Source organism: Hippoglossus hippoglossus, chromosome 22 (genome assembly GCF_009819705.1).
Source record: "Hippoglossus hippoglossus isolate fHipHip1 chromosome 22, fHipHip1.pri, whole genome shotgun sequence".
NCBI classification, from domain to species: Eukaryota; Metazoa; Chordata; class Actinopteri; order Pleuronectiformes; family Pleuronectidae; genus Hippoglossus; species Hippoglossus hippoglossus.
The window spans coordinates 6,243,361-6,270,408 of NC_047172.1; the positions used below are offsets into that span (position 1 = coordinate 6,243,361).

General features: G+C 44.4%; 1 protein-coding gene across 20 annotated transcripts in view; it reads right to left on the bottom strand.

The window, feature by feature from the left end:
- Positions 1-27,048, bottom strand: part of tnika (TRAF2 and NCK interacting kinase a) — a 57,715-nt gene that overhangs the window by 20,618 nt on the left and 10,049 nt on the right. For all 20 annotated transcript variants that reach the window (XM_034577132.1, XM_034577130.1, XM_034577129.1 and 17 more), the window contains exons 2-12: positions 26,834-26,899; positions 7,432-7,488; positions 6,194-6,319; positions 4,110-4,220; positions 3,604-3,694; positions 2,933-3,063; positions 2,776-2,830; positions 1,978-2,056; positions 1,420-1,595; positions 415-481; positions 133-331 (exon numbers count right to left, since the gene is read on the bottom strand). In XM_034577132.1, the coding sequence (XP_034433023.1) occupies positions 133-331; positions 415-481; positions 1,420-1,595; positions 1,978-2,056; positions 2,776-2,830; positions 2,933-3,063; positions 3,604-3,694; positions 4,110-4,220; positions 6,194-6,319; positions 7,432-7,488; positions 26,834-26,899 (1,158 nt within the window). The remainder of the gene's footprint in view (positions 1-132; positions 332-414; positions 482-1,419; positions 1,596-1,977; positions 2,057-2,775; positions 2,831-2,932; positions 3,064-3,603; positions 3,695-4,109; positions 4,221-6,193; positions 6,320-7,431; positions 7,489-26,833; positions 26,900-27,048) is intronic.

A 27,048-nucleotide genomic window follows, 5' to 3' on the forward strand; every position in this document is an offset into this window, starting at 1 on the left:
AATAGGTCTTAAAGTGAGAGCTTCCACTGGCTCTTCAATGCACTGATGAATTTGATTATTTTCAAGTGATCTTCTGTAAATACCTAAGGTCCACCTAAGGTCATGGCTACACTTTAACCTCCTCCCGGTTACCTCCTCCAGCCGCCGCCGCTGCTCCTTCTGCTCCTCGATGCGTTTCTGTCTCTCGACCAACAGTAAGCGCTTGTGCTCCTCGTTCTGCTGCTGCTCCATCTGCTGCCGCCGCTGCGCCTCCGAGCGCTCCTTGTTGGCCAGCTGGAGGCGCAGGAAGTCCCGCCTCAGGGTGGACTCCCCGGGGCCGTTGATGATGGAGCTGGAGCCGATGAGAAGGTCAGGACGAGTTAGAGTCAAGTGAGGAGATGTCGGATGTGTTAGAGATACTGTGAAGGTACTGACCTGGGTTCACCCATGTCTCTTTCTTCGTCCTCCTCTTCACTGCCACTGTACTCGTACTCTGTCTCATCTGAGGGAACGGAGAGAAGGAAAGAATTGAGATAACAAAGCCAGAGTGAGCGAGTTAGGTAAAAATCCAACAGAGAGCGAAGTCATTCAACTTCATTATTTGCATGTTTCACTTGAACTCCTTCTGCTCATTACTAAACAGCTCACGATCCTGGCGTTCCCAGATCCCCACTCCTGCAGGGCACTTTCTTTTAGCCACTTTGAATAAGAGTATAAATTGTAATTTGACTGTGTGTTGTAGCGAGATGGAGAACATTCGCTCGGAGCTCTTTCAGGCAAACGGGGCTGGAAGCATAACGGCTTTACAAGCGGCACAGCTCTCCCTGAGACTGGTGCCCGGAATGTGACAAAGCAATCACAAGACATTTCCATACATCATCACTGTATCAACCCCGCAGAGTCGTGTCTCAAAGCGACTCTTGCTGCTCAGTTCAGTGTGCGAGTCTCAATCCATCACTCAGACACTTAGAGTGAGAGTTTGTGTGACGTGGTGGAGTGGAATGGAAGTCTGTCACTTTCTCCCCCCCCCCCCCCCCCCCCCCCCCCCCCCCCCGCTAGGTGAAAACCATTAATGTGTGAGGACCTGGATCTGAGTGTAAATGTCAAAGTCTTTTACATCTCAACCTTAAAGCTCCACACATGCAACTTCAGCATCTGTACTGTTTTTCATTGGTCACTCATAAAAGTGATTATTCACTGTGGTTCGCTGCCTAAAGCAAATAAAACTTTAATACGTGATCTAAGGTAACTTTTCATAGCCAATGGTGGTGAAGACAACAACTCCCATGATCCCACGCTGCTTCACGACATCATCAAACTAGGTCCTCTGTTATTGTTTTGATTGAGAGACCCTCGCAAACTGCACCCCCCCACTTGCCAAACTTGTAAATCTTTCTTTATGTCTGTATTTAAATCCACGCGTGTCCGCCGTTCTCTCACCCCTCTCGCCCCTCTTCTTCTTGGTGCGGTCGATGTGGTCCTTCAGCTGGATGCGGACCTGCCGCTCGTTGGGCAGGTCCCTGATGAACGGGTGCTTGAGCAGCTGCTCCGTGCTGGGTCTCTGGCCGTGGCTCTTCACCAGACAGCTCTCTATGAACGACTGGAACTTCTTTGACCTGAAACCCAAACAAGCGTAGAGCGGGTTACGCAAATGAAAAACTCGCACCGTCACTGTGCATGCAGAATACGAGTGATTGATGTAAGTAATGTAAACATGAGAGCGTTTAACAGATATAAACCTGCACACATGAGGTTAAAATGAGATGATATTTTTTTCTTGTAAGGTTTGTGCAACAGAGACTCTTGATTTTGCACAAAATATTACTTTAAAAGGATTTCTGAGAAAGTACATAACATATCATATACATTTATCTTTACATAAACTACAGACACATGGTCAGTAGCATTGCATCCAATCTACTGAGTTTCTGTACCCATTTTATTCATGTTGCTCTCAATTGTCCAAACCGCGACACAATGACCGAGATACACACTCACCACTTCTTTGACTTGAGTCTGGGCGCAGGGTTGCGTGGGATGAGGAAGAGGGCTCTCATTGGGTGCATGTCGCACAGCGCTGAAGAGGCAGATATCACAGTTAGGATAAACGTTTGTGGCCAATTGTACCAAACGTTATAAATCATGTCATATAGTCAAAGCCAACTGGAGTTATCCCTCACGTGATGAATATACGCTGTCGATACTGATAATGTCAACTTGGTCTTGTCTTCCTATAGAAAACCTTAAGATGGTTCTCACGCTCACAGATGGTGCACGTGCTGCTATAACAATAGATACTGAATATTCGACCTTCACACCGTCAGCCAGGGGTTAACTGCTGTTTTTGCTAAAAATCCTAATTTATGCTTTTACTTTGTGTTCACTCAGTCTCTGATTCCCATACAGATTCATGATTTTGATTCTAAAGACCAATTACTCACTGTAGCGTGTACAGATTGAAACAAGAAAATTAGTTATTAACTTTACTTGGGGGGGGGGAGAAACAAGTCACGCTCGCTTCTAATCATACAGAGAGTGAGCGAGCACCTATAGGAATCAGATTATGAACAGGCAAAGCAGGAAACACTGAGGTTATCGTCCAGAGGTTTCAGGCAGAGGCCCAGTAATTTGACAACTAATTTTATACCCACTGCTCGGCCTTCATTAAAATTATGGCTTAAGATAAGTCGCATTGGCCGGGATTGAAAAATTATCGCACTGGTGATCTACTGAAGTTGCACTGAGAAATGATGTGTGGTGGGGGGGGGGTGCGGGGGTAATTGAGTGGGTACGTACGTGGTGCTCCCTCAGCCATCTCGATTGCCGTGATTCCCAGGGACCATAAATCACTCTGCAGTGAAACAGACACAGGGCATAAATACTCGGGATGATTAAAAGACGACCTCGAGAGACACACGGACATCTATCAGAGGGAGTGTGGTCGCTAACGCACCTTGAAGTCGTACGTGGCTTCAGGGTTCTCGTCGCAAGCGATGACCTCCGGCGCCATCCAATACGGGGTCCCGATAAATGTGTTTCTCCGACCTACCGTCCTGTCCAGCTGGGCCGAAACACCAAAGTCCACTGCACGGCAGACACACAAACACACACACACAATTTTGGGTTATGTTTGATGCATGTTTTTGTCTTCAGTGTGCGCTGATGCACAATTATACCTGTGGGCATTTGGTGGCTTCCATAATGGAGTCTAAACAGGAAAGCATTACCCAACCTGCAATAGCCTGCCCGATTTACAAACGCACGCACGCACGCACTTTATAATCCCCTCCCCACTGGGCCTTGAGGGGAGAGCGAAACAGAAAGAGACAGAGAGGCACAGAGGAGAGAGAGAGAGAGAGAGAGAGAGAGAGAGAGAGAGAGAGAGTTCCTTCTTCAGCAGTCTGCACCAGGAGCAGTGGCAGAGCTACAGAGAGATGAGTCGGCTGGTGTTCAGCAGAAAAAGGAAAAAAGAAGAGCCTCACACACACACACAAACACACACAAACACACACAAACACACAAACACACGCACACACACCTCCGAGCCATTTGAAACTTTATCCCACTGCCCTCCCAATCCTAAAGCCCTTTTTGTATCAAGCGGGGGTTGGATGACAGACTGACCCAGTTTGACCTCTGCGTTCTCCGTCAGCAGGACGTTCTGCCCCTTGATGTCTCGGTGGATGACCTTGTGCTGGTGGAGATGAGTCAGACCCTGCAGACAGTCACACAGACACACCATGAAGTCGTGACCATTATTATTACTGTGATTATCTTTAGAAGAAAAAAAAGTCTTTGTTCGGTAGCAGCAGCAGTAGATGTACTATCATGGGACTATTTAGTTTTTACTGTCTTAGTATTATTTCCACCATAACCTGTCTTTATTAGTTGGTTTCTTTAAAAACAAGATGAAACAACTAATTGCATTCCCATGGAACATAGTGGATGGATACAATCAGTTCAATTTGAAAAATAAATACATAAAAATATACAGTGAGATTTGGAAGAATAACTCCTGATATTTTCCCATTTTCCAGCCCTAACAATATTATTTCCCCTGTAACGTGTCTGTGTGTTATTGAGCAATATCTTCTAAGATAAAGACACATGTGTGAGATGTGGCTACGTACCCTGAGAATCTCTCTGCAGATGTAAGCGGTCCACTCCTCTTTCAGAGAATTCCCCTTGGTGTTCTTGATCAGGTCCGTCACGGATCCGGCTCCACAGAACTCCATGACCAGCTGCACACGTACAAGGATGGTTATTGGCTGCTGTGCAGTAAGAAGCACGCTGGTGTCGGGTGTGTTTCAGGCCGAAACCAAAAACACGTGTAAAGCAACTTAATGAGATAAACAGGGAGACATTTTCTCAATTTCATATATTCATTAACAACAAAGATTAATTGATCTTTTTGCTTCAAACATGGACATTTTCGGTTAATACAGATATATCGGAACTGGCATTAAAATGCAAGAAACATTGTAATTCACATATTTTTGTGATGTCATTAATCTTACACACTGTAGTTTCAGTGTTTCACTCAATTTCACAGCTGTTGTTACTCAGGACTGCAACTAATCTTTTTCATTACCTATTTATCAACTGTTTAGTTACTTGAGCAACTTCTTAATCCATTGGTATTTAAAACATTAGGGGGGTAGAAAGATACCAGTGAAGAATTTTCAATAAGACAAAGTAAACGTTAAGATATCTTGCTTTTCCCTGGGCAGTTCAAACCCCTAAAATATTAATTTAAAGCAAGGCAAGAGAAAACAAAGACAATTCTTCCATTTCAGAAGCTTGTAAATTACATGATTAAGCAGTTATCAAAAGATCTGGTTAATTATTATTATCGATTGATTAATCAAATAATTAATAAATGTTTTTTCTATTTGAAATTCGACTTTTAACTAGAAAATATCTTTTACTGATGAATATATCATCATCACAACAAGGACTGGCTGATATATACTTATTTGGTTTATATGATTCTGAGGTACTGGTACTGTTCAGGGCGTATTGGGCCTGGTATTGATCAGGCTCTGCAAATAGGTTCAGTAAGACTATTTGTCAAATAAACTATATTTTGTTGACTCGTACTCATGCATGTACTCATGCATGTGCACAATATATAGAAAGTGATGTATTTACCATGATGCACATTTTAAAGGACGAACACAGAATCCACACTCACATCACCGTAACAGCAGCAGAAACACACACACAGCCACGTTCACACAATCTCTCTTTGTCATTCCCTCCGAACACACACTCCACAGAGACTTCTGGTATAAACTGACTCAACAGGGTCACGGGATCACATGAAGGAATCGAGTCCATCTCTTCACCCAAACACAATGTGCCCTTTCTATCTACCCTCTCTCTCCCTCTTCCTCCTCCTCCTCCTCCTCCTCCTCCTCCTCCTCTCTCACATCCGCGGACGTTTGCAGCCAAAATTTCAGCTGGACACTTCTGGCCCTGCTTCCAGCTCCCTTCATCATCGCTCAGGATTAAAAGGGAGAGAGGAAGTTGGTGAGTAATGGCCGAAGCCCCTCTCATCCAGGCCACGCACAAGGATATCAGACACACACACACACACACACACACACAGACAGAAACACAATGAGACAAATGTAAAAACAAACCAACATAAAACTCTTCTCTAACGAACACGCTCAGAGAAAAGAGCCGGCTGTTGAGTCAGTGGGAATTGAGCAGGCAGTAGATCTGGCTACTGTGTGTGTGTGTGTGTGTGTGTGTGTGTGTGTGTGTGTGTGTGTGTGTGTGTGTGTGTGTGTGTGTGTGTGTGTGTGTGTGTGTGTGTGTGTGTCCTCTCATTGCTGCGTGATGAATGCTACAGGATCAGAGAAGAGAGAGCTCCCTCAGATCACGTTAACACATGATTTATTGCAGCAGCCAGTCAGCCACGTACTCATTCATATCCCTTATGTTTCACACACATACACACTAAGTATATATATATATATATATACACATATCCCAGTACACACAAACCTACAGTCACCACATGCATCACTACAACTACTATCACAATTCAGATTTGTATTTCTTTGAAGCTAAAAGACTTAATTTTGCTCCCGAGTGAAGGTTGTGGTTTTAAACTCTTCTTTACAAGCAGAGAACGACAAACAGCAACACATTTGACAGATCTGAGGTATAAACATTGCACTAACACACAAAAGTAAAGTCTTACCCAAAGCTGGTCATCGACGCCGGGAGGGTTCTTCTTGATGAACGCTCCATAGTAGGTGGCAATGTTCCGATGGTGACTGTATTTCTTCAGCATGTTGATTTCCGCTTTAATCTCCTCTTCCTCATCCTGACACACACACACACACACACACACACACACACACACACACACACACACACACACACACACACACACACACACACACACACACACACACACACACACACACACACGCACAGAACGAGACAAATCAACAGGTATTAAAGCACGACCTCTATTTGCGACCGCCGCTCCCACGCACGTTAGGTGACGGAGCAGACAGAGTTCAATTTGTTGATGAATTTGCGTTTTGAATCATTTAAAATGCTGCTAAATGTTTGTTTTTTTCTGCGATGCACACAGCTCGACCTTGAATTATCCACAGTAGCCATCAAGCATCAGTGTTCGGCTACTTGCATTTCAAAAGGGCGAAGCCAAAAGCAGCTGCTTGAAACAAGCTGTTACGGTCGGTGGCAGCTGATTACTTCAAAACATCTCATTTCTTATTCATTATCTGCAAAGTCAGGAAATTAAGCCTTGATTGGTTAATTAAGAGCTCATTGATGAAGGGAAACAAAAACAAGCTGATTTTTGTACAGTAGCAGCTCATTTACTCTGCAATCATGTGTTTGGCCTTTGTTTAATATTCCATCATTAATTAACACACTCATTCATTTTTATTGGATTTACTCACACACATTTATACACAGTTTCATTCAGATTCATTCATTATTCTCTGCCTCTGCTCATTCATTCATTCCTGTCCCAACACCTTCCTGCGCACAGTTTGCTCATTTCCTTATTCATTCATTAACGTGTGCTCTCATTCCCTCATTGGTTCCTTTGTTTGCCTCATTCCTGCGGACCTTCATTGTCTTGCTGGCAGCTGAGTGCTGACAGGGACACGTAGGGTGAGGGGATGTCTAAATATAGACTGAGATTCCCTCCTGCTAAACAGACACGCCTGAGACCACACTGCTGTCCTAATAACTCCAACTAATATTACCATGGCAATACGCCTGTCCTCATTTCCTCTCTGCCGCGTCACACACACACACACACACACACCAGCAGTGACTCATCGCTCATAATAAGATGACATGGTCAACGCTGGCATAATCACTTGAGATTATTTACTTAGCTCGGGAACGTGCGTGCGTGTGAATTAGTGCCCGAGTGCACGTATCCGTGTTTCTTACCCCGGTGACATCCATGACCTTGATGGCTGCCAGCTGCCCGGTCTTAACATGGCGACCCTGGTGGGAGGAGGAGAGAAAAAGGATAGACAGGGGGACAGGGAGACAGGGAGACAGAAAAAAGAGGACAAACGTTAGTGCGTTACTCTTTCTCTTTCAGTCAAATATTGAGCTGCATTTTTAAATATATAACAGAAAGCATCAGACTGGGAATAGATTTCTAATCTATATAAGCTTTGGTGTTGTATTTAGTTTAGTATTAGATTAGTCCCATTATTTATAGAGATACCTTGGGAAAAGTTATTTTGACCATATTTTTGTTGACCATTAACACATCAACTCTGAAAGTTAATCAACTGGAAAAACTCTCCCAAGAAATGTTCCCACCAAGTTTGGTGAAAATCCATCCGTGTATTGTTGAGTTATTTTGTACACACACAAACACACAGGGGTGAAATAAAGAGTACAATCAGTGCCAAATAATTTCTCAGCTTTTTAAGAAATAAAATACAAAAATCCTGTTTGCCTTTAGTGAATAAACATTTAATAATCCGACCAAGGAAAAGCCATTTGATCCTCTTTGTCAGATGCTTGACAGCGACGGAGGGACATGTAATAATCAACATGTAGTTCCAGTCTGTCCACAGACGCTGCAGCTCCTAGTCAGTGTCTTCAACCTGCAGGCTGCCCCAGCTCAGAGCTCTAAGGACTAGCAGCAGATAACTATGTATGTTTTCTTCTTGCGGGTTGTTTACACCAGTATAACATTGCGTTATGTTTACAGCGGCTGAGAAAATCTGTTTATCATAGGTTAGGTCAAACTTTTTTCCGGTTGTATGTGAATAAACTTCAGACATTTTGTAAAAAGATATAAATTGCAGGCTTGTCAGCCGCTGAGAACAAGAAGACGTTTGTTATCTCTGATGAAATAAAGTGGAGGACGTGACAGAACTTCGCATTACACCGGTTCAAACGGGCAAACCTCACATCAGCGCCGAATCAGCGTCAATCTGAAAATGTTGGCTTGTGCTTCAGTAAAACCCCATTTGACACCAGATATCACACAAGAGCAGCGAACTATCAAAACACTGATCCCGCTCCGCAGCCGAGCCTTGGTTGTGTAATATCGAGGCCAGGAGGAAGCCTGGGGGAGCGAAGAGGCGAGGAACCAGGAGACTGGGAGCTCAGGGGCGAAACTGGAAAGCCCAAGTGGTTCGTTTGCAACTGAGCATCTGCGGCTGCGGAGCGCTAATGAAGCTAACAGGCCTGAAGACGCTAAAACCACTGACGGCCATTACTTCCACCTGTCTGGTATCAACTGATTAGCATGTTACAGTCTGAGAAGAACAGCTCAGCAGCAGTGGCACAAACAAACAAATACACACACACACACACACACATACACACACACACACACAGAAACGCCAAACAAGGGCCACACTGTTCTCCTGGAGGATCTGTTATAAACCAGATGGCATTAAGGGTCTGGCTCTAAAGCGCCTCCTGAGGGCTCTAATCAAAGGGCCATTCTGATAACGAGCACCACAGCCACAACAGAAGCGAGGAACAACAACAGAGCCATGTTCCGTCCACGGCTAAAACCTGCTGGTGTCATTTGAAGGAGCGATTTTTTTTACAGTAAGCAGATAGTCTCTGCACCCTGCTGCCGGTCATTTGTCATTCCCACCGCTTCACATTCTATTTTTATGCCTCTTTAACAGATCAAGGAAACCTCAACGCTCGCCAACACTCACTTTACTTGATAAATAGCTTGTGAGTAGTTGGAGGTTATTCGTTGTATAAAGTTATCAACTGTGAAATAATGTAGGAAACTCAAATTCTTGGTCCTTTGCACTCCGCTGAGGTTGAGAAGTAATGTTTTTAACCATTCGCTGCCCTGGTGTTTGGACTGGGGCTCAGATTTCAAAGTAAAGACTAAGTAATAGGTGAAAATTGAGAGACAATGTGGAGCTTTGCTGAAGTTAAGTCATTTTTTGCCCTCATGTCTTGTAAAACATCAAAAATTAACTTTCCCAAAGATCATTTTCAGATGAGCCTCACGCTAGATTATCTAGATAATCACGGATTGTTTTAATCTGACATGAAATGTGTTCTCTGTTGTAAGTAGGAATATATTTCTTCATTTGTTTCCAATTTTCTCATTAAACTGCTCATCTGGAATTAAGAATAAATCATTTGAACTTGATGATTTATTGCTCAAGAGGAAGTTTGAGTTTTATATTAATAGACTTTTCTCAAAATCCAGCTCTGCATAATGCAAACTAAGCACCACTGAATGGTTGAACACTGTGATCTCACACACACACACACACACACACACACACACACACACACACACACACACACACACACACACACACACACACACACACACACACACACACACACACACACACACACACACACACACACACACACACACACACACACACACACACACACACAATATTCTGTGAGAGTATAAGAGCTGGAAAGATTGAACAGGGATTTCTCATTAGGATCAGACTGCCCCAATTCCACAAGCACAAGGACTGGCTTTGTTGGAGACCAACAAAGGGATTACAGCCACTTACGAACCAGAAAACTCAGACACACACACACACTTGCCGACACATGCAAATACAAAAAAAGATATTCCCCATTCTTTTCAACCACTGCTCACACAGACAGAAGAAGCCTTACAAACACCCACACATCTGCACACAGACGCACGGAGAGAGATAATGATTGAGCGAGTTCAAGAGTGACTGAGGGAGCGAGCGAGAGAATGCGAATGTGGTGAATGGATATTGGATATGGATATTATCAGAGCCGCGTAAAGATTCATTACTCGGAGCCACCTGACAAACTCCCTTATATCAGAAGTGACCCAGTGTGACAGGAGCCGCAGAAAAGAATTAGCGCCGTCTGTTTATCTTCATCTTTCGCTCGTTCCTTGTCCTCTTCCTCTTCATTTGTTTTCAAATTCATAAAGGCAGAGGAAAGAGGTGGGCCTTGGTTTTATAAATGTCAAAATAAAATAGTATTTCCAAAGAAGGATAGCGTGTTAAAATAGAAATAATATCAAAACAATATTGGGATGAATATTGATTGTTCAGCCAATTGACTGTTCATGAACAACAAGAATACAGAACAATAAATGTGAGCATCAATGTGGTTGTGTTGTCACCTCTGCCAGTTAGTTAGTTAGTTAGTTAGTTAGTTTGTTCATTTGTGCTCTTGGCTACAAACAACAACCAATTGCAAGAACTGAAAACATCTTTTCTCTAAACGAGTCATTCTGTTTAAGACAGGAAAGTTTATTTTAACTGCGTAACCGAGTGTAAATTGAGTCGGATTTTCCTTTCCTAACTCCTTACTGCTTCTCCTTCACATCTTTCCTCGACCTCATGACGTATTCCATCGGGGTCAAGAAGATTATTTGGACTTTCCGAACGCAGCCAGTTTGTCACCGAAGCGCAATGAATCATGGGATATGTCGGGGCCGGGATAGGATCCACCCGGTGGAGCCTCCGTTGCTCGGGGGTGGAAGGGCACATTTGTCAGAGCCTTTGAATAGAGACAGTCTTGTAGCGCCGCTGTGACGTAATTGGTCTTAAAATGCGTCTCCCAAAGGATTCGGGCACTAAAGTGAGACACAGTATTGATATTAGTCGGTCGCCCTTGTTTCTGTCTTTTCCTAGCAACCGTCTTTTAAGCTAAGCTAACCAGCTGCAGGCTCTTGCTCCTTTCTTAACACATAAATGTTGGTGTCTCATCTTTAACTAGTCCCTCAATTAAAAATGAAAACAACCGTTAGCTGAAGATTTCACTCTTTTCCTCTCTCTCTCTCTCTCCCTGGTAGGGATGGCCCTCACTCTCTTTCCCTGATCCATCCCATTCAGAACGAGCGTCTCTGAGCCCCACAGGCCCGTTCATCCCTTCCTCCACTCGTCCGTCGCCTGCTTTGCCTCTCTGACCTAGATCTGCAGTTTCTCACTCGTTCCCTCTGGCTCTCTTTCCCTCTTATCCCTCTGATTCTCTCTCTCGCTCACCATCTAACCCTCTTAACTTCTCACAATCTCCTCTTTATGCCTTTCATTATTCCATCCCTTCCTCCCTCCAAATGTCTCCCGTACGTCCCCGTCTCCCCTGTCCCTCGCACTCTCCGTCTCCTCCTCCTCCTCCTCCTCCTCCTCTCTCATGCCTCACAGCTCAGACCAGTGGCCTGTGAAAAGCGAGGTTCTACGTGAACATGACTGAGCCGAACGCTAATACCGGCGAAACAGCGATCGGCTGCGAGCTTGACAAGAAAATATGACAAAGCGCTGACTTCCTGCAGCCCTCTCACTTTGCCTCTGCTATAATGTCTCCTGCAAACCGCACTGAAGTGACGCAGACCCGAGTGTCTCCACAAAGCAAAAACGAACGCACTTCCCGTTTTGCTGCTGCACACAAACGCTTCCATCAATTCTACCGAGCGTGCTGTGCATTACCTTCCATCATCGCAGTGACACTTCCAATGAAATGATCTCACACGTGTCCAATCCCGCTATATCCCCCCCCCCCCGCCTCTTTAATCCCGTAGAGGTAATTTGACCAAATGTGATATGACACATCTGTCACTCACACACTCACACTCACACACACACACACACACACACACACACACACACACACACCACCAGGCCAGGTGTGTGTGAGCGATACCAGACCAAATTGAGTACGTTTGCTGCGCTCGATTGGCAAAACCGATACCCAGCTCATCTCCAATCAACCTCCAGGCGGCCGCGTCGGGAAAAACTCGTTACTCGCCGTCGTCCGTGCAGTTTTTTAAAAAACTGATGGTTCCACCCGTCAAAATAAGTATGCATTCATAAAACCAAGGTCATTTACAGCTACATACACGTTTCATGATATCTGTTGTGTATTTGTCGCTGGTGTTGTTTAAACTTAAAAACGGCTGCACTTCTCAAATGGAAGTTCCTGATTAGGCTGAAACTTCTGATCGTGGTCATTATCGACTTTTTTCAAGTCAAATCATCTTAAATTATAAAAAAAATGTGGATCTCAACCTGCCCAGAGTGATTTAACATTCTCAAACCCAAAGATAATGAAATTTGGGAATATTCAACTTTCTATCGATTGACAAATGACTGTTTTGATGAGGTGATTAAAATGTTCACAGGTACTTTAAATGCTCCTCCCAAGTTCCCAGAGCCGACGCTGAACGGTGAAAGTTGCTTCTCTCCTCTGACAAAAGCACAAAGGTCGCCAGGGAATTAATAAATTGTCGAAGTTGCTGGCAAAGAATTATCTCTCAATCAACTCCTTGTTTCAGTGTAAATAAAAACTAATCTGCTCTGCGTCCGTATCATTCCTTCTCTCTCCCTCTCTCTCCTGGTGGTAGTGTGGTGGAAATTTGTCTTTGTAAATGTATTTGTAAAAGCTTCCTGCAGAAAGGATCACACAGGGCAAGGTGGAGGTTGCAAGTGTGATTAAATGTGAAGTGTCTGTGCTCATATTTAAGTGTCTCTGTGTGGGTTACCTCCTGACCCAAAAACACGCGGGGGTGTGTGTGTGTGTGTGTGTGTGTGTGTGTGTGTGTGTGTGTGTGTGTGTGTGTGTGTGTGTGTGTGTGTGTGTGTGTGTGTGTGTGAATGTATTGTTCTGTGTCTGGAACTTATCGTCTGATAACGTGTGACGGATAGGCTGCATCCTAAATGTGTTGGGGAGGAAATAGTGTCATGTATGGTTAGGGTGTCGTGTCAGTCAGGAACATCCACGATAGAAGTGCACAGTGCGAATGATGGAGACAAAGAGAGGAGCAGTAAATTACTGACAGAGCCGGTAAAAAATGTATAAAAATAACTTTGTTACTGTCCAAACATGAATGAAATGACCCAAAATAATCACTGTGAGTGGACTTTGTGGAGCTGTGCATGAGCTCCCAGTGCGGCCGGGCCGGGAGCACTGTGCCTCGGCCAGTGGAACTGTCCTGGGCACCTGGGTCCGTGTCCCGGCCTAATAATCGTTAAAGTAAAATAAATAAATCATGTTTGAAGTATTCTCCTCACATTCACCGCTCATCATGTTGTTTACCCGGTTATATTGTACCTGTAACATAGTTCTGTCTCGTCTCTCTTGTCGTCTGTCACCATGTGCAGCCTGAGGGAGCTGTCAGGCTGACACGCCTCCTGCAGAAACCATTGCCAAACACCTAATTATGATTAATTGCACTTGTCAAGTGACAGTGAAACGCCGAGGGTGGAAGGTACGCAGAGCACTTGGCGCGGATATGTGGAGATGAAGAGGAGGAGTTTCTCTGGGTGTTCGGCTCCATATAGCAGCAGAAAGATCGTTAAAAAAAAGAGAATCATAGCATGCACCCAAATACACACACGCACACACACACGCACACACAAATACACACGCACACACACACGCACACACACATTCACACACACATGCACTGCAGGCTACAGGGGAAGCATCTCTTCATCACTCTCTTGCAGCCTCAGTTAGACAAGTCCAACCTGCCTTAAACCACTGCCTTAATACAACCTGCTGATGGATGTCATGATACCCAGGGATGTGTGTGTGTGTGTGTATTTGTGTGTGAGAAAAAAAAGTGCTTCTCCAGCGCGCGTGTGTGTGTATTTGTGTATTTCGTTTCTTTGCATGCACGTCTATGCCCTTGCCAAGTCAATTACACAGACCCCCCCCCCCCCCTCGGACGCATTTACTATGCAGGACACTTCCTGTCGTAGCCTAGCAACAGTCTTAGATGGCCAGAGTACAGTGTGCACTTAAACGTACATGTACACACTCACACAGAGAGACACACACACACACACACATATATATAGAAAGAGGGAATATGAGACTGTTGTCCTGATATGGTAGAGTTGTTATGTGGAGGGGGAGGAAGGAAGAGGAAGAGGAAGAGCCTGAGAAATGAAGGAGTGGACGAGCAGAGGATCAGTTCACTCAGAGAACTGGTCCTGTTTCAGAAGTCAACAACATGTCACTTTAAAAAGGACTGAAAGGAAACAAGCTTCCTGATTTAATAATCCTCACTTTGATTAATTTTTTACATTAACCATAATTTAAACACCTAAATCAGAGTTTTAGCCCATTAACTACAAATCTCATTACTGGGGTCCATTTTCAAAAGCCTGCAATGATTAAGATTAATTTCATACTTTCCAGGGAGCCATTGGTTTTTTTACGCATTTCACAAAGATTAAAAAATCACCTTTCAGGAACTTACATTAAAGTTCATTATGGTGGATTGTTCAATTACAGCTGCAGGGGCAGTTTCTGGAGAATTGCAGGTGTTCTACAGCTTAAATTTAGATGGGCCACATTGCCTGAAGTAAAATTAATGATTTAACTGTGCACAAAAAATGTTTTAAAATCAAACACTAGTTGATTTAACAGACAGTGACAGTCATTCTTAAAGTCTATAAAACTGCTGTAACTGGCTGCTCGATAACTTTCTGAAGGTGTTGTGTTCTCACAACAGAGTATGGCCACTTATCCACTGCTATAAAAACACCTGTGGCTTTATTAGAGTGAATATACCAACCGGTCGGGCTGGATTCAGAGAAAGAATTAGAAAAGGTATTTGAATCTTGGTTGGGTTTCATACTTTAACCCCATAGACGGGCCTGTAATCGGGGGAAACATCGGGCTTGGGTCGGGCCCGGAGAACAAATACAGAACACCTGTCAGGTTCAGGTCGGGCTCGGTTAGTTTTTCTCTTTGACTCAAGACACATTCTATTGTGCGTTGTTAGCAAGAGGCTGCTCAAACACCACAGGGGGGCTGGGTTTGCTTCGCACTCTGCAAAACTGTTTCCTGTGGGAAAACCCCTGTTCGACCAGTTTGAGAGTTGGGTAACAAAAGAGGACAGAGGAACTTTTATTCTCTCTTATTTTCATATATTCTTTATGAATTATTGTAAATCTATAAACAGGCACAATTTGATTTGAGGATGACACTTTTCAAAAATTTCCGATGTGCTTGCACAATGACAATAAAGTTCTTGAATCTTGAATCTGATTTTCACAGCATTGGTTTTTAGCATTTAAATAAAATTCTCTGACAAGTTATAATTGATTTGCAGTTATTTGCCTCTTCAGGCATTTTCCCAAACAGAGACCATAAAACTCCACACATTTTTCAACAGTCAGGACTCGGCATTGTGGTGCAACCTGGTTCGAATCTGCATCCGTCCAGACGTCCGGTGCTTGCAAAGAAAACAGGAAGTCAGGAGCTAAAGCACATGAATGCATCACACACACACACACACACACACACACACACACACACACACACACACACACACACACACACACACACACACACACACACACACACACACACACACACACACACACACACACACACACACACACACACAACACTACACTGGGGATAAATTGCCAGATTGTGATGCCGATCCTTTGTAAAACGTATATGGGTCACACTATAATCCTAATCTGTGCCATCATGATAATCCACACAAACACACACACAGAGACATCAGGCAAGAAGTGACTGGATGTCATCTAAGCATCCTCCCCTGGCATAGGGCCTGTCGGCATGGTAACCGTATCACGGGGGAGAAGTGGGCTACGGGACGAGCCCCTGGGCTTTGACTCTATACATTTAGGTTCTCTCTCTGACAGGGAGGCCCTGGGGGGAGATTGCCCACTGCTGTCACACACACACACACAAACACACACACACACACACACCAAACTGTATTAGGGTTGAAGGATTTTAGACAGCCAGGGTTTCAGTATCAACACCCACTGGTTCTAGTCCGTGGGCTTCCAATCCCAGCAAGCTCAGCAGCGGAGGTTGATGCAGAATTAAAGCTACTTTGGTCTAACAAATGTTACGAACGCAGTTCTGCTCGAAGGACCCCGAAGAAATAAGAGGGCAATGCTCCGAGACACACCTCATTGCAGTTCAAACACCTGCAATCATTCTGCACTCACACACGCCAACACACACACAGCCAAGTGCGCACGCACACGCTGTTGTGGAATCAGCGAGGCAGTAAATAAAAGTGACAAAGGCCTCCATTCCAATCTACTTGTGCACTGCCCAGGAAATATTGAAGCACCCCGGGGCTGCTCCCTCGCATGAGAGAGGGAGAGAGGAAGGAGAGAGACAGATTGAGACAGGAAGAGATTTAAAAAGGAGAGAAGTTATAAAGAGAGCCAGTGACGATCAGGGAGACATATACAAGCGGAGAGTTTGTGGGAGAAGAAGGCTGTAAAGAAAGGGAGCGAGTGATGAAAGAAGGAAAGAAGAAAGAGGGGAGGAGAAGGATGAGTGCAATGATCTGTGGCATAGACCGGAGGGCTGTTATTGATGGGCGAGGGGTGTTTGCAGGAAAGAGAGAGCCTGAATTTCGCGACGTGTTGATTCGACTCTGAATGAACTGGTTTTATCGGCTTAAGCCTGTTGAAACAATAATCTATCAGCAGTCTGAAATATAGCTGCTCATTAACCTGCCTGCTCACAGTACAACAAGCTAATTAACAAGCTCGTTGTAGCCACAAGTGGCCGAGAATCAGACCGAGCTGGGGTCAGGGAAAGGGATTTGGCGCAGTGCTAAATAATCGGGCACATAAAACGGGTTCAAGTCCGAGAAGCTCGGGTCTGAAAAAAAACAGGAAAAACACACCGATTCGATCCCAAGCAACAGAAGCACGTGTGTCCCTCGCTGTGGTGTGAGATCTAAAGCTGCTCATGTGAAAAAGCATGTGTGCAATTGTGTGTGTGCACGTGTGTATAAAGTCAGTAATGCATCATTTGATTTGATGGAAATAGATCAGCTCTTGCAGGGCTCACTCGCTTTATGAACGTGTGTGTGTGTGTGTGTGTGTGTGTGTGTGTGTGTGTGTGTGTGTGTGTGTGTGTGTCCCAGTGTTATTAATGCTGGGTATTTGAGGCTGACCCATATTAACTGAAATACTAACCCCCCCCCACCCACTCATATAAACTTGTACACTGATGTTGCTCTTTTTGCTTTATGTTGTCGAAATGCATCTTAAACAGCTGCAGGATCTCCTCTAACACTGTGAACATATTCCCTCATTCAAGCTCTAAATCATTTAAAGGTCGACTTAACTAATGCACTTCATGACTAATTCACACAGTTGGCGTGTTCACCCACTCAACCCACTCCGCTCTCATCCAAAATCAAATTCTAAAATCTGAGCATCTTCACAGACACGAGAGACAAAACAACAAGACGGATCCTGCGTGTGGCCGACGATGGGGGTGTAGTCTGTTGTGGAAACGCTGTAAACAACTGATTCAGGATGTTATTGCTTTGTATTGTCATCGGTATCTCTCCTCCTTTCTGGAGCTCAACAGTATTTTTAATGCAGTTTCCCAATAAAGCTGCTCTAATTGACATGCTTTTTTAAAATCAATATGTTGGTCTGCACTGATAAAAATCCTTTTTATAACCACGACGAAAGTTTAAGACAATAAATTTAGCATTGTTTTTTGTTGTCCTCATCCCTCTAGCTGCATGTCTATTACACTGAGAGCAATGTAAACTTCCTTGTATGCAAATTATGATTCTGATAGCTGCGCTGTGATTTCTCCTGTATTTCCATGTGTAATGATCAATCAGAGAGAACAGGCAGAAGCAACAGAAGAACTGCTGCCTCCCTAACTGAACAGAGCAGAGAGTGAGGTGCAGCTCTCGACTGCAGAAAAAAAATAAAATCCAAAAGTCTAAAAAAAAAACCTTCAAAGTGTCTAAAAAAAAGTCAGTAAATGTCGTGAGGAAAAGCACAGAAACGCATGAGAGAAACTGTTCGCTGAGCTATTTTAAAGTGGAACGGCCAATGGGTTTACTCCAACCCTCAGCCGGCCGACCAATGGCGTCACGTCATGACTCAGTCACCCGGCATTCCCCTGACCAATGGTGTGACTTCATCAGTCAGTCAGTGGAATTTATAGGCCTGGCCTCGGCGCTGTGGTCGATCCAACAAGCAGACAAACAACTGGGGAGAGTCAGAGAGCATGCACGAGCGAGAGAACACAACAACACAGGAGGAGGAGGAGGAGGAGGAGGAGGAGGAGGTGGGTTAAGGCGAGGAGGGAAAAGCGGCAGGTTCAGCACATCGGCATCACGCTCCAGCAGCTCTGGAGGTCAAACGAACAGCTGAGCTGATTTACTGTACATACCGGAGGTGAGAGAGATGGAGAGAGAGAGAGAGAGAGAGAGAGAGAGAGAGAGAGAGAGAGAGAGAGAGAGAGAGAGAGAGAGAGACAGCGGAGCGAGGGCACGGAGAAGGACAGGAAAGAAGATGGAGAGCGAGGATAGAAAAACACAAATAAACACATCCGTCAGAAAAGGTAGAGGACAGAGGGAATAAAGAGTAATAGAGAGAGTCAGGGCCGGTATAAGTTATTGATTTTACTATTGATGAGCAGTCGTTCGCCCAGTGGGAGAAGAGCCAGGGTTAAATAGCTCTTAACAATGCACACTGTCTATTAAAGAGAGGTGGATCACAGTGGAAAATCTACAGGGAGAGCGAGAGGGGGTGAGAGAGTCAAAGAGAGACAGAGAGAGATTGTTGTTGACATCAGGCGTGGGTAACTGACCCTGGGTTCTGTGGAAGGAGTGAATTGTGGGTAAGTGGGGCGTGTGGCCTTGGGGAAAAGAGAGAGGGAGAGAGAGAGAGAGAGAGAGAGAGAGAGAGAGAGAGAGAGAGAGAGAGAGAGAGAGAGAGAGAGCGACAGAGCGAGAGCGAGAGAATGTAGGCTAATGAGCACACTGCCAGATGTGAGCGTGTGTCTGCGCATGTGTGCGCTGTCGCATGTGGGCAGAACGAGCACATCTGCTGTTCCCACGGTAACAAGCAGCCTCCACCTCAGACACGGTTCACAGTTCATTCATAAGGACTCCAGAGATGGAAGCGTGTGTGCGTGTGCGTGTGTGTGTGCGTGTGCGCGCGTGTGTAACCAAACAACAAAAACACTGTGAGGCGACGACACGGTGACAAACTGACGGCAGCGATGACCCGACACCAGGGACATGTGCTGCAACACAAAAACACACACATCCACTTACTGTGCACACGGCTCAACTCAAACCATCAGTGAGCCCTGCAGCCCACAGACACTCCCAGCTGAGACCTCCTGACAGCACCCCCCATTAGCACTAATGTGACCATATAGTACCACATTCCTTCTTCATTTACCAGTGTCAGGCCCCTATCAGGCTAACTGTACATTACTGATACAGTGGGCATGACCGGCCCATACATTTTCTATGAGAGGCTGAGGATGAGTAATGGATCAGTCTCACACAAATTACAGCATTAAAGGAGAATTTTCGACTGTGTTCCACCTTAACTACATCTTATCTGTTTTTATTTATCACCTTAATATAATAATATAATATTTGGTCAAATCAGCGGATGAATAACAAAATCAATAAATAATTGATAGATCAACAAATGAATCAAATTAGAATATTGAGCAACAGTAATCGCAAGAATTTTTCAATTGATGTGAAAAACCTTATTTTATGTCAAATAAAAAAATGCCTCAAATTTTATCAATAGTACATTTTCTGACAAATTGGCAGATTAAGGGTTAAAATAAATTCTCAGAATTTTTCAGCTACATACAGTTTAAAACCCAATCTGATGGATTTTCTTAAAAATGAATTATCACAAATAAAAATTATGATGATGAATGTGAGAACGCAAATGTAAAGACCAGGTAAAGACTCCAGAGATTGTCCGAGTGAGCGCGGTGCGAACACAGCGAGACATTGTCCAGAGACTTCACAGTGAGCGAGTGGGCAAGTAGACAGAGAACAGAAAAATAACAAAAAGGATATAAATATCTCAGGATGAAAAAGAGGAGCCACACACGTAGAAGACTCAGACGTAGAAGTCAATTTGGAAAGAGGAGATTCAAGAGCTTCTGGTTAAACAGGCCAACGATGTGCTGTAGACAAAAACATCTGATTATCTTGTTGTTGTGAAAACGTCTGACCGGAGAATCGCCTGCTTCTTCATGGGTGAAAGGGAAACTCTGGAGAAAGTCCGGACGCTGTTGACATTTTCAGGAGTTCATGTCAGAAATCAGCTCAAGAAACGTGGTTTTCTTAAAACAGCAACACGGCTGCTTCTTAAAGGTTAAACTGTCTTAAAGGTGAGTTTATGTGCTTTTCCTTTGTTTCTACTTTGCTGCTGACTGGACAAAAACAAGCAGTTTCAAAACACCACTTTGGAAACTTACACTTGTCACTAAACTTTCTGCCTCAGCAGTTCTAGTTTATAGTTGCTCGTAATTGATTAATCAAAAAAGAATTGATGGACCTGTAACCAGTGATGAAGCTAATCAGCTGCACGTGCACTAATTGCTTTTTTTAACAACTACAGTAAACGAGCAGATAAAACAGACATAAAGAGGACGTGACGAGCCAAGATATTTTAAATAAAGTATTTTATCACCGGCTGCACCGCGGAGCCGTGAAAAGGTCGGCGGGCGGTGAAGAGGCTCTGGTCTCTGGTCCGGAAACATTCATCAACTAGGAAACCATTAATTGATTAACCTTTATGTTACTGCTATTGAGTGACTTATTGACTGAACAATTAAAATGTACAGGAGTATGTTATAAGTCCAACATCGTGGTAGTAAAACAAGTTAAACTGAAATAAAGTACAGGGGAAGGTATAAAATATTCAATACAGAAAGTAAAAGCTGACCAGGGATTCATCAATTTACCATTTCACTATATTCCATCAATACTTTCAAACAGATGAGCTGGAAGAGGTCAGAGCATCAAAGGAAGAAGAATAAATGAAGTCTCTCCATCATCCATCCACCTTCAGCATCTCTTATGCCAGGTTTTCACACATCATGCTGCTTCTCTGAGGTGTGTACGTGTGTGTGTGTACGTGTACGTGTGTGTGTGTGTGTGTGTGTGTGTGTGTGTGTGTGTGTGTGTGTGTGTGTGTGTGTGTGTGTGTGTGTGTGTGTGTGTGTGTGTGTGTGTGTGTGTGTGTGTGTGTGTGTGTGCGCACGTGCAGGGGAAGGGCGGCTGTGGCGAGCATGTGGAGAGAAAAATCTCCCAAAGTCCTTTGCAGCGTGACTTCCAGCAGATAAGGAAGAGAGAAAAAAAACACAACTTTGAAGTTTTATTTTGTTCTTCAGAGGGCAGGAGGAGGAGGAGGAGGGGGAGGATGAAGAGCAGGAGGAGGAGGAGGAGGAGGAGGAGGAGAGGTGAGTCGGGGCTGAAAACAGACCGGGCGGGACAGAGAGGTAGACTCGAAAGGAAGAATGTGATTGGCTGATGAGATAAAGCATTTGTTTGTGCCGTAATCCAATCCGTTTGTTTACATATCTAGACCCCAGAATGTCATGGTAACACGATTATCAGAAAAGACGCATGGTTGAAATTGGACACATCTTCAATTTGCGGTGTGTGTGTATATTCTCATTTTTGTTGCCTCTTTCGGACCTTTTCTGGGGGTAAACACTGACCTTGTCAGGACCAGTAGGCCTCATGGGGACCAGTTTAGGTCATAAGGGTCATTTCTAATGTACTGGTTAAGTTTAGTGGCAAGATGTGAATTGTGGTTAGGTTAAGGTTAGGGTTAGGTATGAACTGGTGAAGGTTGGGGATAAGGTTCTGGTTACGCTTTGTCCACTATGAATGGAAGTCAATGCATAGTCCTAATAAGGATATAGCAGCGTGTGTGTGTGTGTGTGTCGTCTCACTTTTTGAAAACAACACAAACTCATAACAAGGCACACAAACACCAGCATCCTTACTCCTCTCCTGCCTGCATGAAACAAACATGCGGATGAACACAAAGCCACGTCACCACACATACATGCTGCTTCAAACCCTTTGTTCGCACTCGCAGGTTTACACACAGACACACACCGGTGCAGTAAATGGAAACCACCCAGCGGCACTTTGTACCGAGTCGCTGTCACAGCGGGTGAGGACATAAAAGCCCATACGGCCCAGGTCCCCAACCGTCACTTTCGCTCTACCGTGCCTGCGTGTGTGCGCGTGTGTGTGTGTGTGTGTGTGTGTGTGTGTGTGTGTGTGTGTGTGTGTGTGTGTGTGAGTCAGAGGGACTGGTGAATATTTCAAGAGTGTACGGAGCACTTTGCCTGAGGAGGAGCAGAGTGGATGTGTTCTGTCGTCGGAAAAAAAGATTGGTCGCCTGCTTCCCTCTCCTTTCTCCTGCTTCTGCATGGAGACAGCAGAGTCATGGAGAGAGAGTACGTGCAATGACAAAACAGCGCACACGCACACACACAGTGGAAATGTTTTGTTGCTGCCAAAGCGATGGCGGGCCTCTGTGTTGTCCTTGTATGTGATTGTGTGCATCGATACTGCGTTTGTGTTCGTGTGACTGAGATATGATTAGTTGCCCTCTCAGTTTGTCCTCGCGTCCATCAAGGAGAAAAATGACTTCTCCCGCGGGGGACGACGAGGGGCTGCGATCGATCAATTAGTCAATCAATGAGTCCGTCAGTCAATAAGTCGTCATGTCAGTCTGTCGCCGTGGCGTTCCGGCCAATGGCTGCTCCTCGTTCCCGCCTCCGCCGCCGCGCTGGTGTGAGTGCTGTTGCTTCAGAGAACTGCAATTCCCATAATCCCCATCAAATATTCACAGGCTTCGGAATGAAAGAGATCGGGGGGGCTGGGGGGGGAGCAAGGGCAAAGGCAAAATAAAAGGGAGGAAATACCGATGAGGGAGCGATGGATGAGCCGATGATGAGAAAAGAAAGTGACAACAGTAGGAGAGAGAAAGAGAGGCACGGGGGAGAGAGTTAAATGAGAGAGGGTGGAAGATGGAGAGGAGAGAGAATGTGTTTAATTATTCAGCATCACCCATGTTCTCTATTTATGGCCCTTTTAGAGCAGCCACTGGAAGCTATATATACACATACTGTAGGCAGAGGCTGCTCCCCTAAGTACGACTCGCAGGGGAAGTTTCAACCCAAGAACCAGGGGAAACTAGAAGAAAAACGTGATTACATATTGATAAGAGAAGGAAGGGATGAAGGCGCTATGGAGGGAGGATGATTAGACAGGGGAGGAAAAACAAGGAGAGAGAACCGCCACGGAGATGTGAGATGAGAGAGGGAGACGGCGGCAAGAAGTCAAAGCTAAAATTATCTTTTTTCGCTGCGGCTACTCGTCTGTCACTGTTCTTAGACAAACTATTATTTTTTTACTTTTCATGCCACTTTTTAAATTGAGGAGGGATGTTAGGGGCACGTGTGGAGGAAAAGAGAGGGAGAGATGGAGGAAAGAGAGGGAAGAGCACTGAGGGGCAGATCTGTATCATTTAACTAGATGGGCCAGTGGAATTGTTGATAAACCTGTTATCTCCTTCTCCCAGACTCACAGAGCTGCAGCTGTGTGGTACATTACTGGCCCTGAATCATCAATAGCATAAAACACTGTCCTGACCACACACAGAAACACACACACACACAGCATGGGAACACACAAACCTTTAGCTTCACTGCACTCAGGAAAAACTACTGCAGCAGAATGCAGTGGACTGGGATTAGAGTCATGATTCTGCTGTGGGAAAAATACCAAAGAACTAAAGTATCTGATCTAAAATGTCTTCCTTTGTGATATATCTTTGTTAAATTGAATTTCAAAAGATTAGCTATTAACTGATGCATGTTTACCACGGCTAGTGTGCTTCTTAAAGTTGTATTAAAGTTGCCAGCTTGTCCATCCACAGACATATTTCATATAGGATGATAGAGCCTGACCAACATGGATCAGTCGATAAATAAAAACGACTTAGATTCCAATTATGTTGCATCAAACCCTTAAAACAAAGAAATGTAATTGAGGCTTGATATTTCACGGTTTAACCATAAACTTTATTCTGAAAAAGTATATAAATAAATAGAAAACATTAATAAAACCAAAAATATCAAACTTCAAGATTCGATAATTTATTTGTCCCAAGGGGAAATTTGTCTTAGACATAAAGGCTGCCGTATAAAAACACATATACGATAGAGAACATTGTATTTATGGACAACATGTAACATGTACATCTTTTCTGCATTGTTTAAATAAAGTTTTCATATTGGCAAACATATGTCTGTGAAAGGCTCATCGGCTGATCGGTCAGGTTCCAATTTTTCCCATAAACATTGAAATGCATTATTAATCTGCGTAAATCTAAGAATCCCATTAAAAAAATGAGTAAAATAAGAGTTTGTTTAGGTTGTGTGGGAGATGTCTGGTGGAGCTGCTGAAGAAAATATGAAAAGAAAAACTATCAGGGCACAATTCAAAGTCTACGATCACAGAGACATCATGTTTACAGCCTCTAAACTTCAAACTCCACCTGCATGTGTTCACTCCACAGCCCAGTGACAAGGATTCTTTGATTCAGATGGGGGGGGGTCGGGGGGTAACACTCAGTGTAAAGCAATACGCACGCTATGTTATTCTTATGTGTCACTTTTACAAGAGTTTGAAAATGGTCGGGGGGGAAGAGCAGAGCAATTCCAGTTCACTAATACCCACCAGGCTGAAGGTCAATTTATTATCTCAGTGAGTCGGAGATTCAACCTGCTCACAGGAAGTTGATTCTCTTCAGGCGAAGACGAGGGACCTCAGTCGCATGAGGAATTTCAAATAGATGGCATTTTTTTACTCAAGTGAATCTGCTCCTTATCTGTATGTATGAGTCCGATCGTTTCCACAGTACATCTGTTTCTGCTTGTCGCACCGAAGGGCAATATCTGAAACTGTACAACCTTCTCAGCGAGCGCTCTGACATTGTTATGAATCAAAAACTGCATATTTATGTCTGGGAAATGATTCTTTTCATCAATTATCAATTAAAACGGAGTATTTTCTTGATTAAACCTCAGGTCCATCGTATAGAATGAAGGAAAACAGTGGAAATCACAAGTTTCTGTAGCTCAGATTCTGAATAACAGCGTAAAAACCCCAAAGATATTTGGTTTCCTCTGAAATAACAGCAGCGAATCATCACAGTCCAAAGGTTTAATGGAATGTTTGGAATCTTCGTTCAGTCATTTCAGCTCCATTGTCTCATTTTTCGAGTTCACACCTCCTCAGTTTTTAAAGTGTGCAATGGAGGTTTTTTTGCAGAGCTTTGTAGGTGTAACTTTCATTATATTCAGCACAAAAAAGAAACTTAAATAGAAAACACTGGAAAATAAAAACAGTGGGAGTGTCGTTCTTTGAGCCATCACCCGATAATAGATTAAACTTCAGTACCGACTCCGCTCTCATACACTGTGTGACACACAATCAAAAACCAGAGTGGATCAGCCGCCCGGGCTCCTGACCCAACAGGCTGGTGCTGTTGCCATAGGCAATCTGCGGCTCAGTAATGTATAGGAGCGGACCCGGATGAATGTCAGCCAGTAAATGAGCCGTGACTTTCACCAAGACAGCGGAGTCAGCAATAAATGGATTCACATAACTCTCCTGGTCTCCATTCCCTTTGTGTTTTTTCCTGTCTTGTGTCGCACACGCACACACACACACACACACACGTCAAATCATTTCCAGAAGCACGTCCGACCTCAGCTTGACCTTTTATCTGGTCCAATCAGCTGTAAGAGTGGCCCGTCTCCATCATCAGCTGACCTTCACTCTTTGCTCCATTAGACACACCGTCACACACACACACACACACACACACACACACACACACACACTCAGGAAGGCCTTCACGTGTCCATACTGTCACATATGGGAGCAAACGTGTGTTTACTCCATACAGAGGTAATTAGACAAAGTGCCAGGGGCTGGTGTGGCGTCCTGCAGAGACGCAGATTAAAGAGAAAAGACTCAGGAAAGGGAAGCGACGACCGCAGAATGAGGCCATCACTGAGGGGGGGGGGGGGGGAGGAAGTTCAGGCTGTGGCGTGGATGGAGAGATAGCGTTTTAAATGACAGCCGAGTCCAGCTGACAGCAGCGACCTCAGACCGCAGTGATGTCACAACGTCAGATCGAGCCCAGGCACTTCCTGTGTCCTGGAGAAACACTTCCCCTTGCAGCCTCTCTCTCTCCTCAGTGGGGCAACAAAGCAACCACCGCAGAGGTATAGAAATAAATGTAAATACAGAAGAGAAAGAGAGACAGAAAGGGCCAAAGGAAATTCTCCTAAAAGCACTTGAATGTGTCCCAGATTCGACTTCTCCTCTCTGCATTTCAGTCTCTTTTACATTCGCTCCACTTCTCTCAAGCTTTTATCTCCTGTCTTCTGGTTTCCTTCAGTCACAGTGCACATATTCTTTATTCCACCTAGGCTACTCGGAGGGAATAAACAAGCGTGCCATCAGAAGTAATGTGTATATTCTTACCTTGTACACCTGCCCATAGGTTCCATTTCCCACCAGCTCAACCAGCTCGAAGATGCCAGCAGGATCCTGGAGAGACAAAAGGGGAACAGAGCGACGTTATTAGGGTGGTGATGACGAGCATTCGCAGAAAACATTCAATTCAAAGTAATGTTAAAAAAGGTACAATCCCATGTATGAGAAGGCACGACAACTTTAGCCGGGGGGGGGGGGGGGGG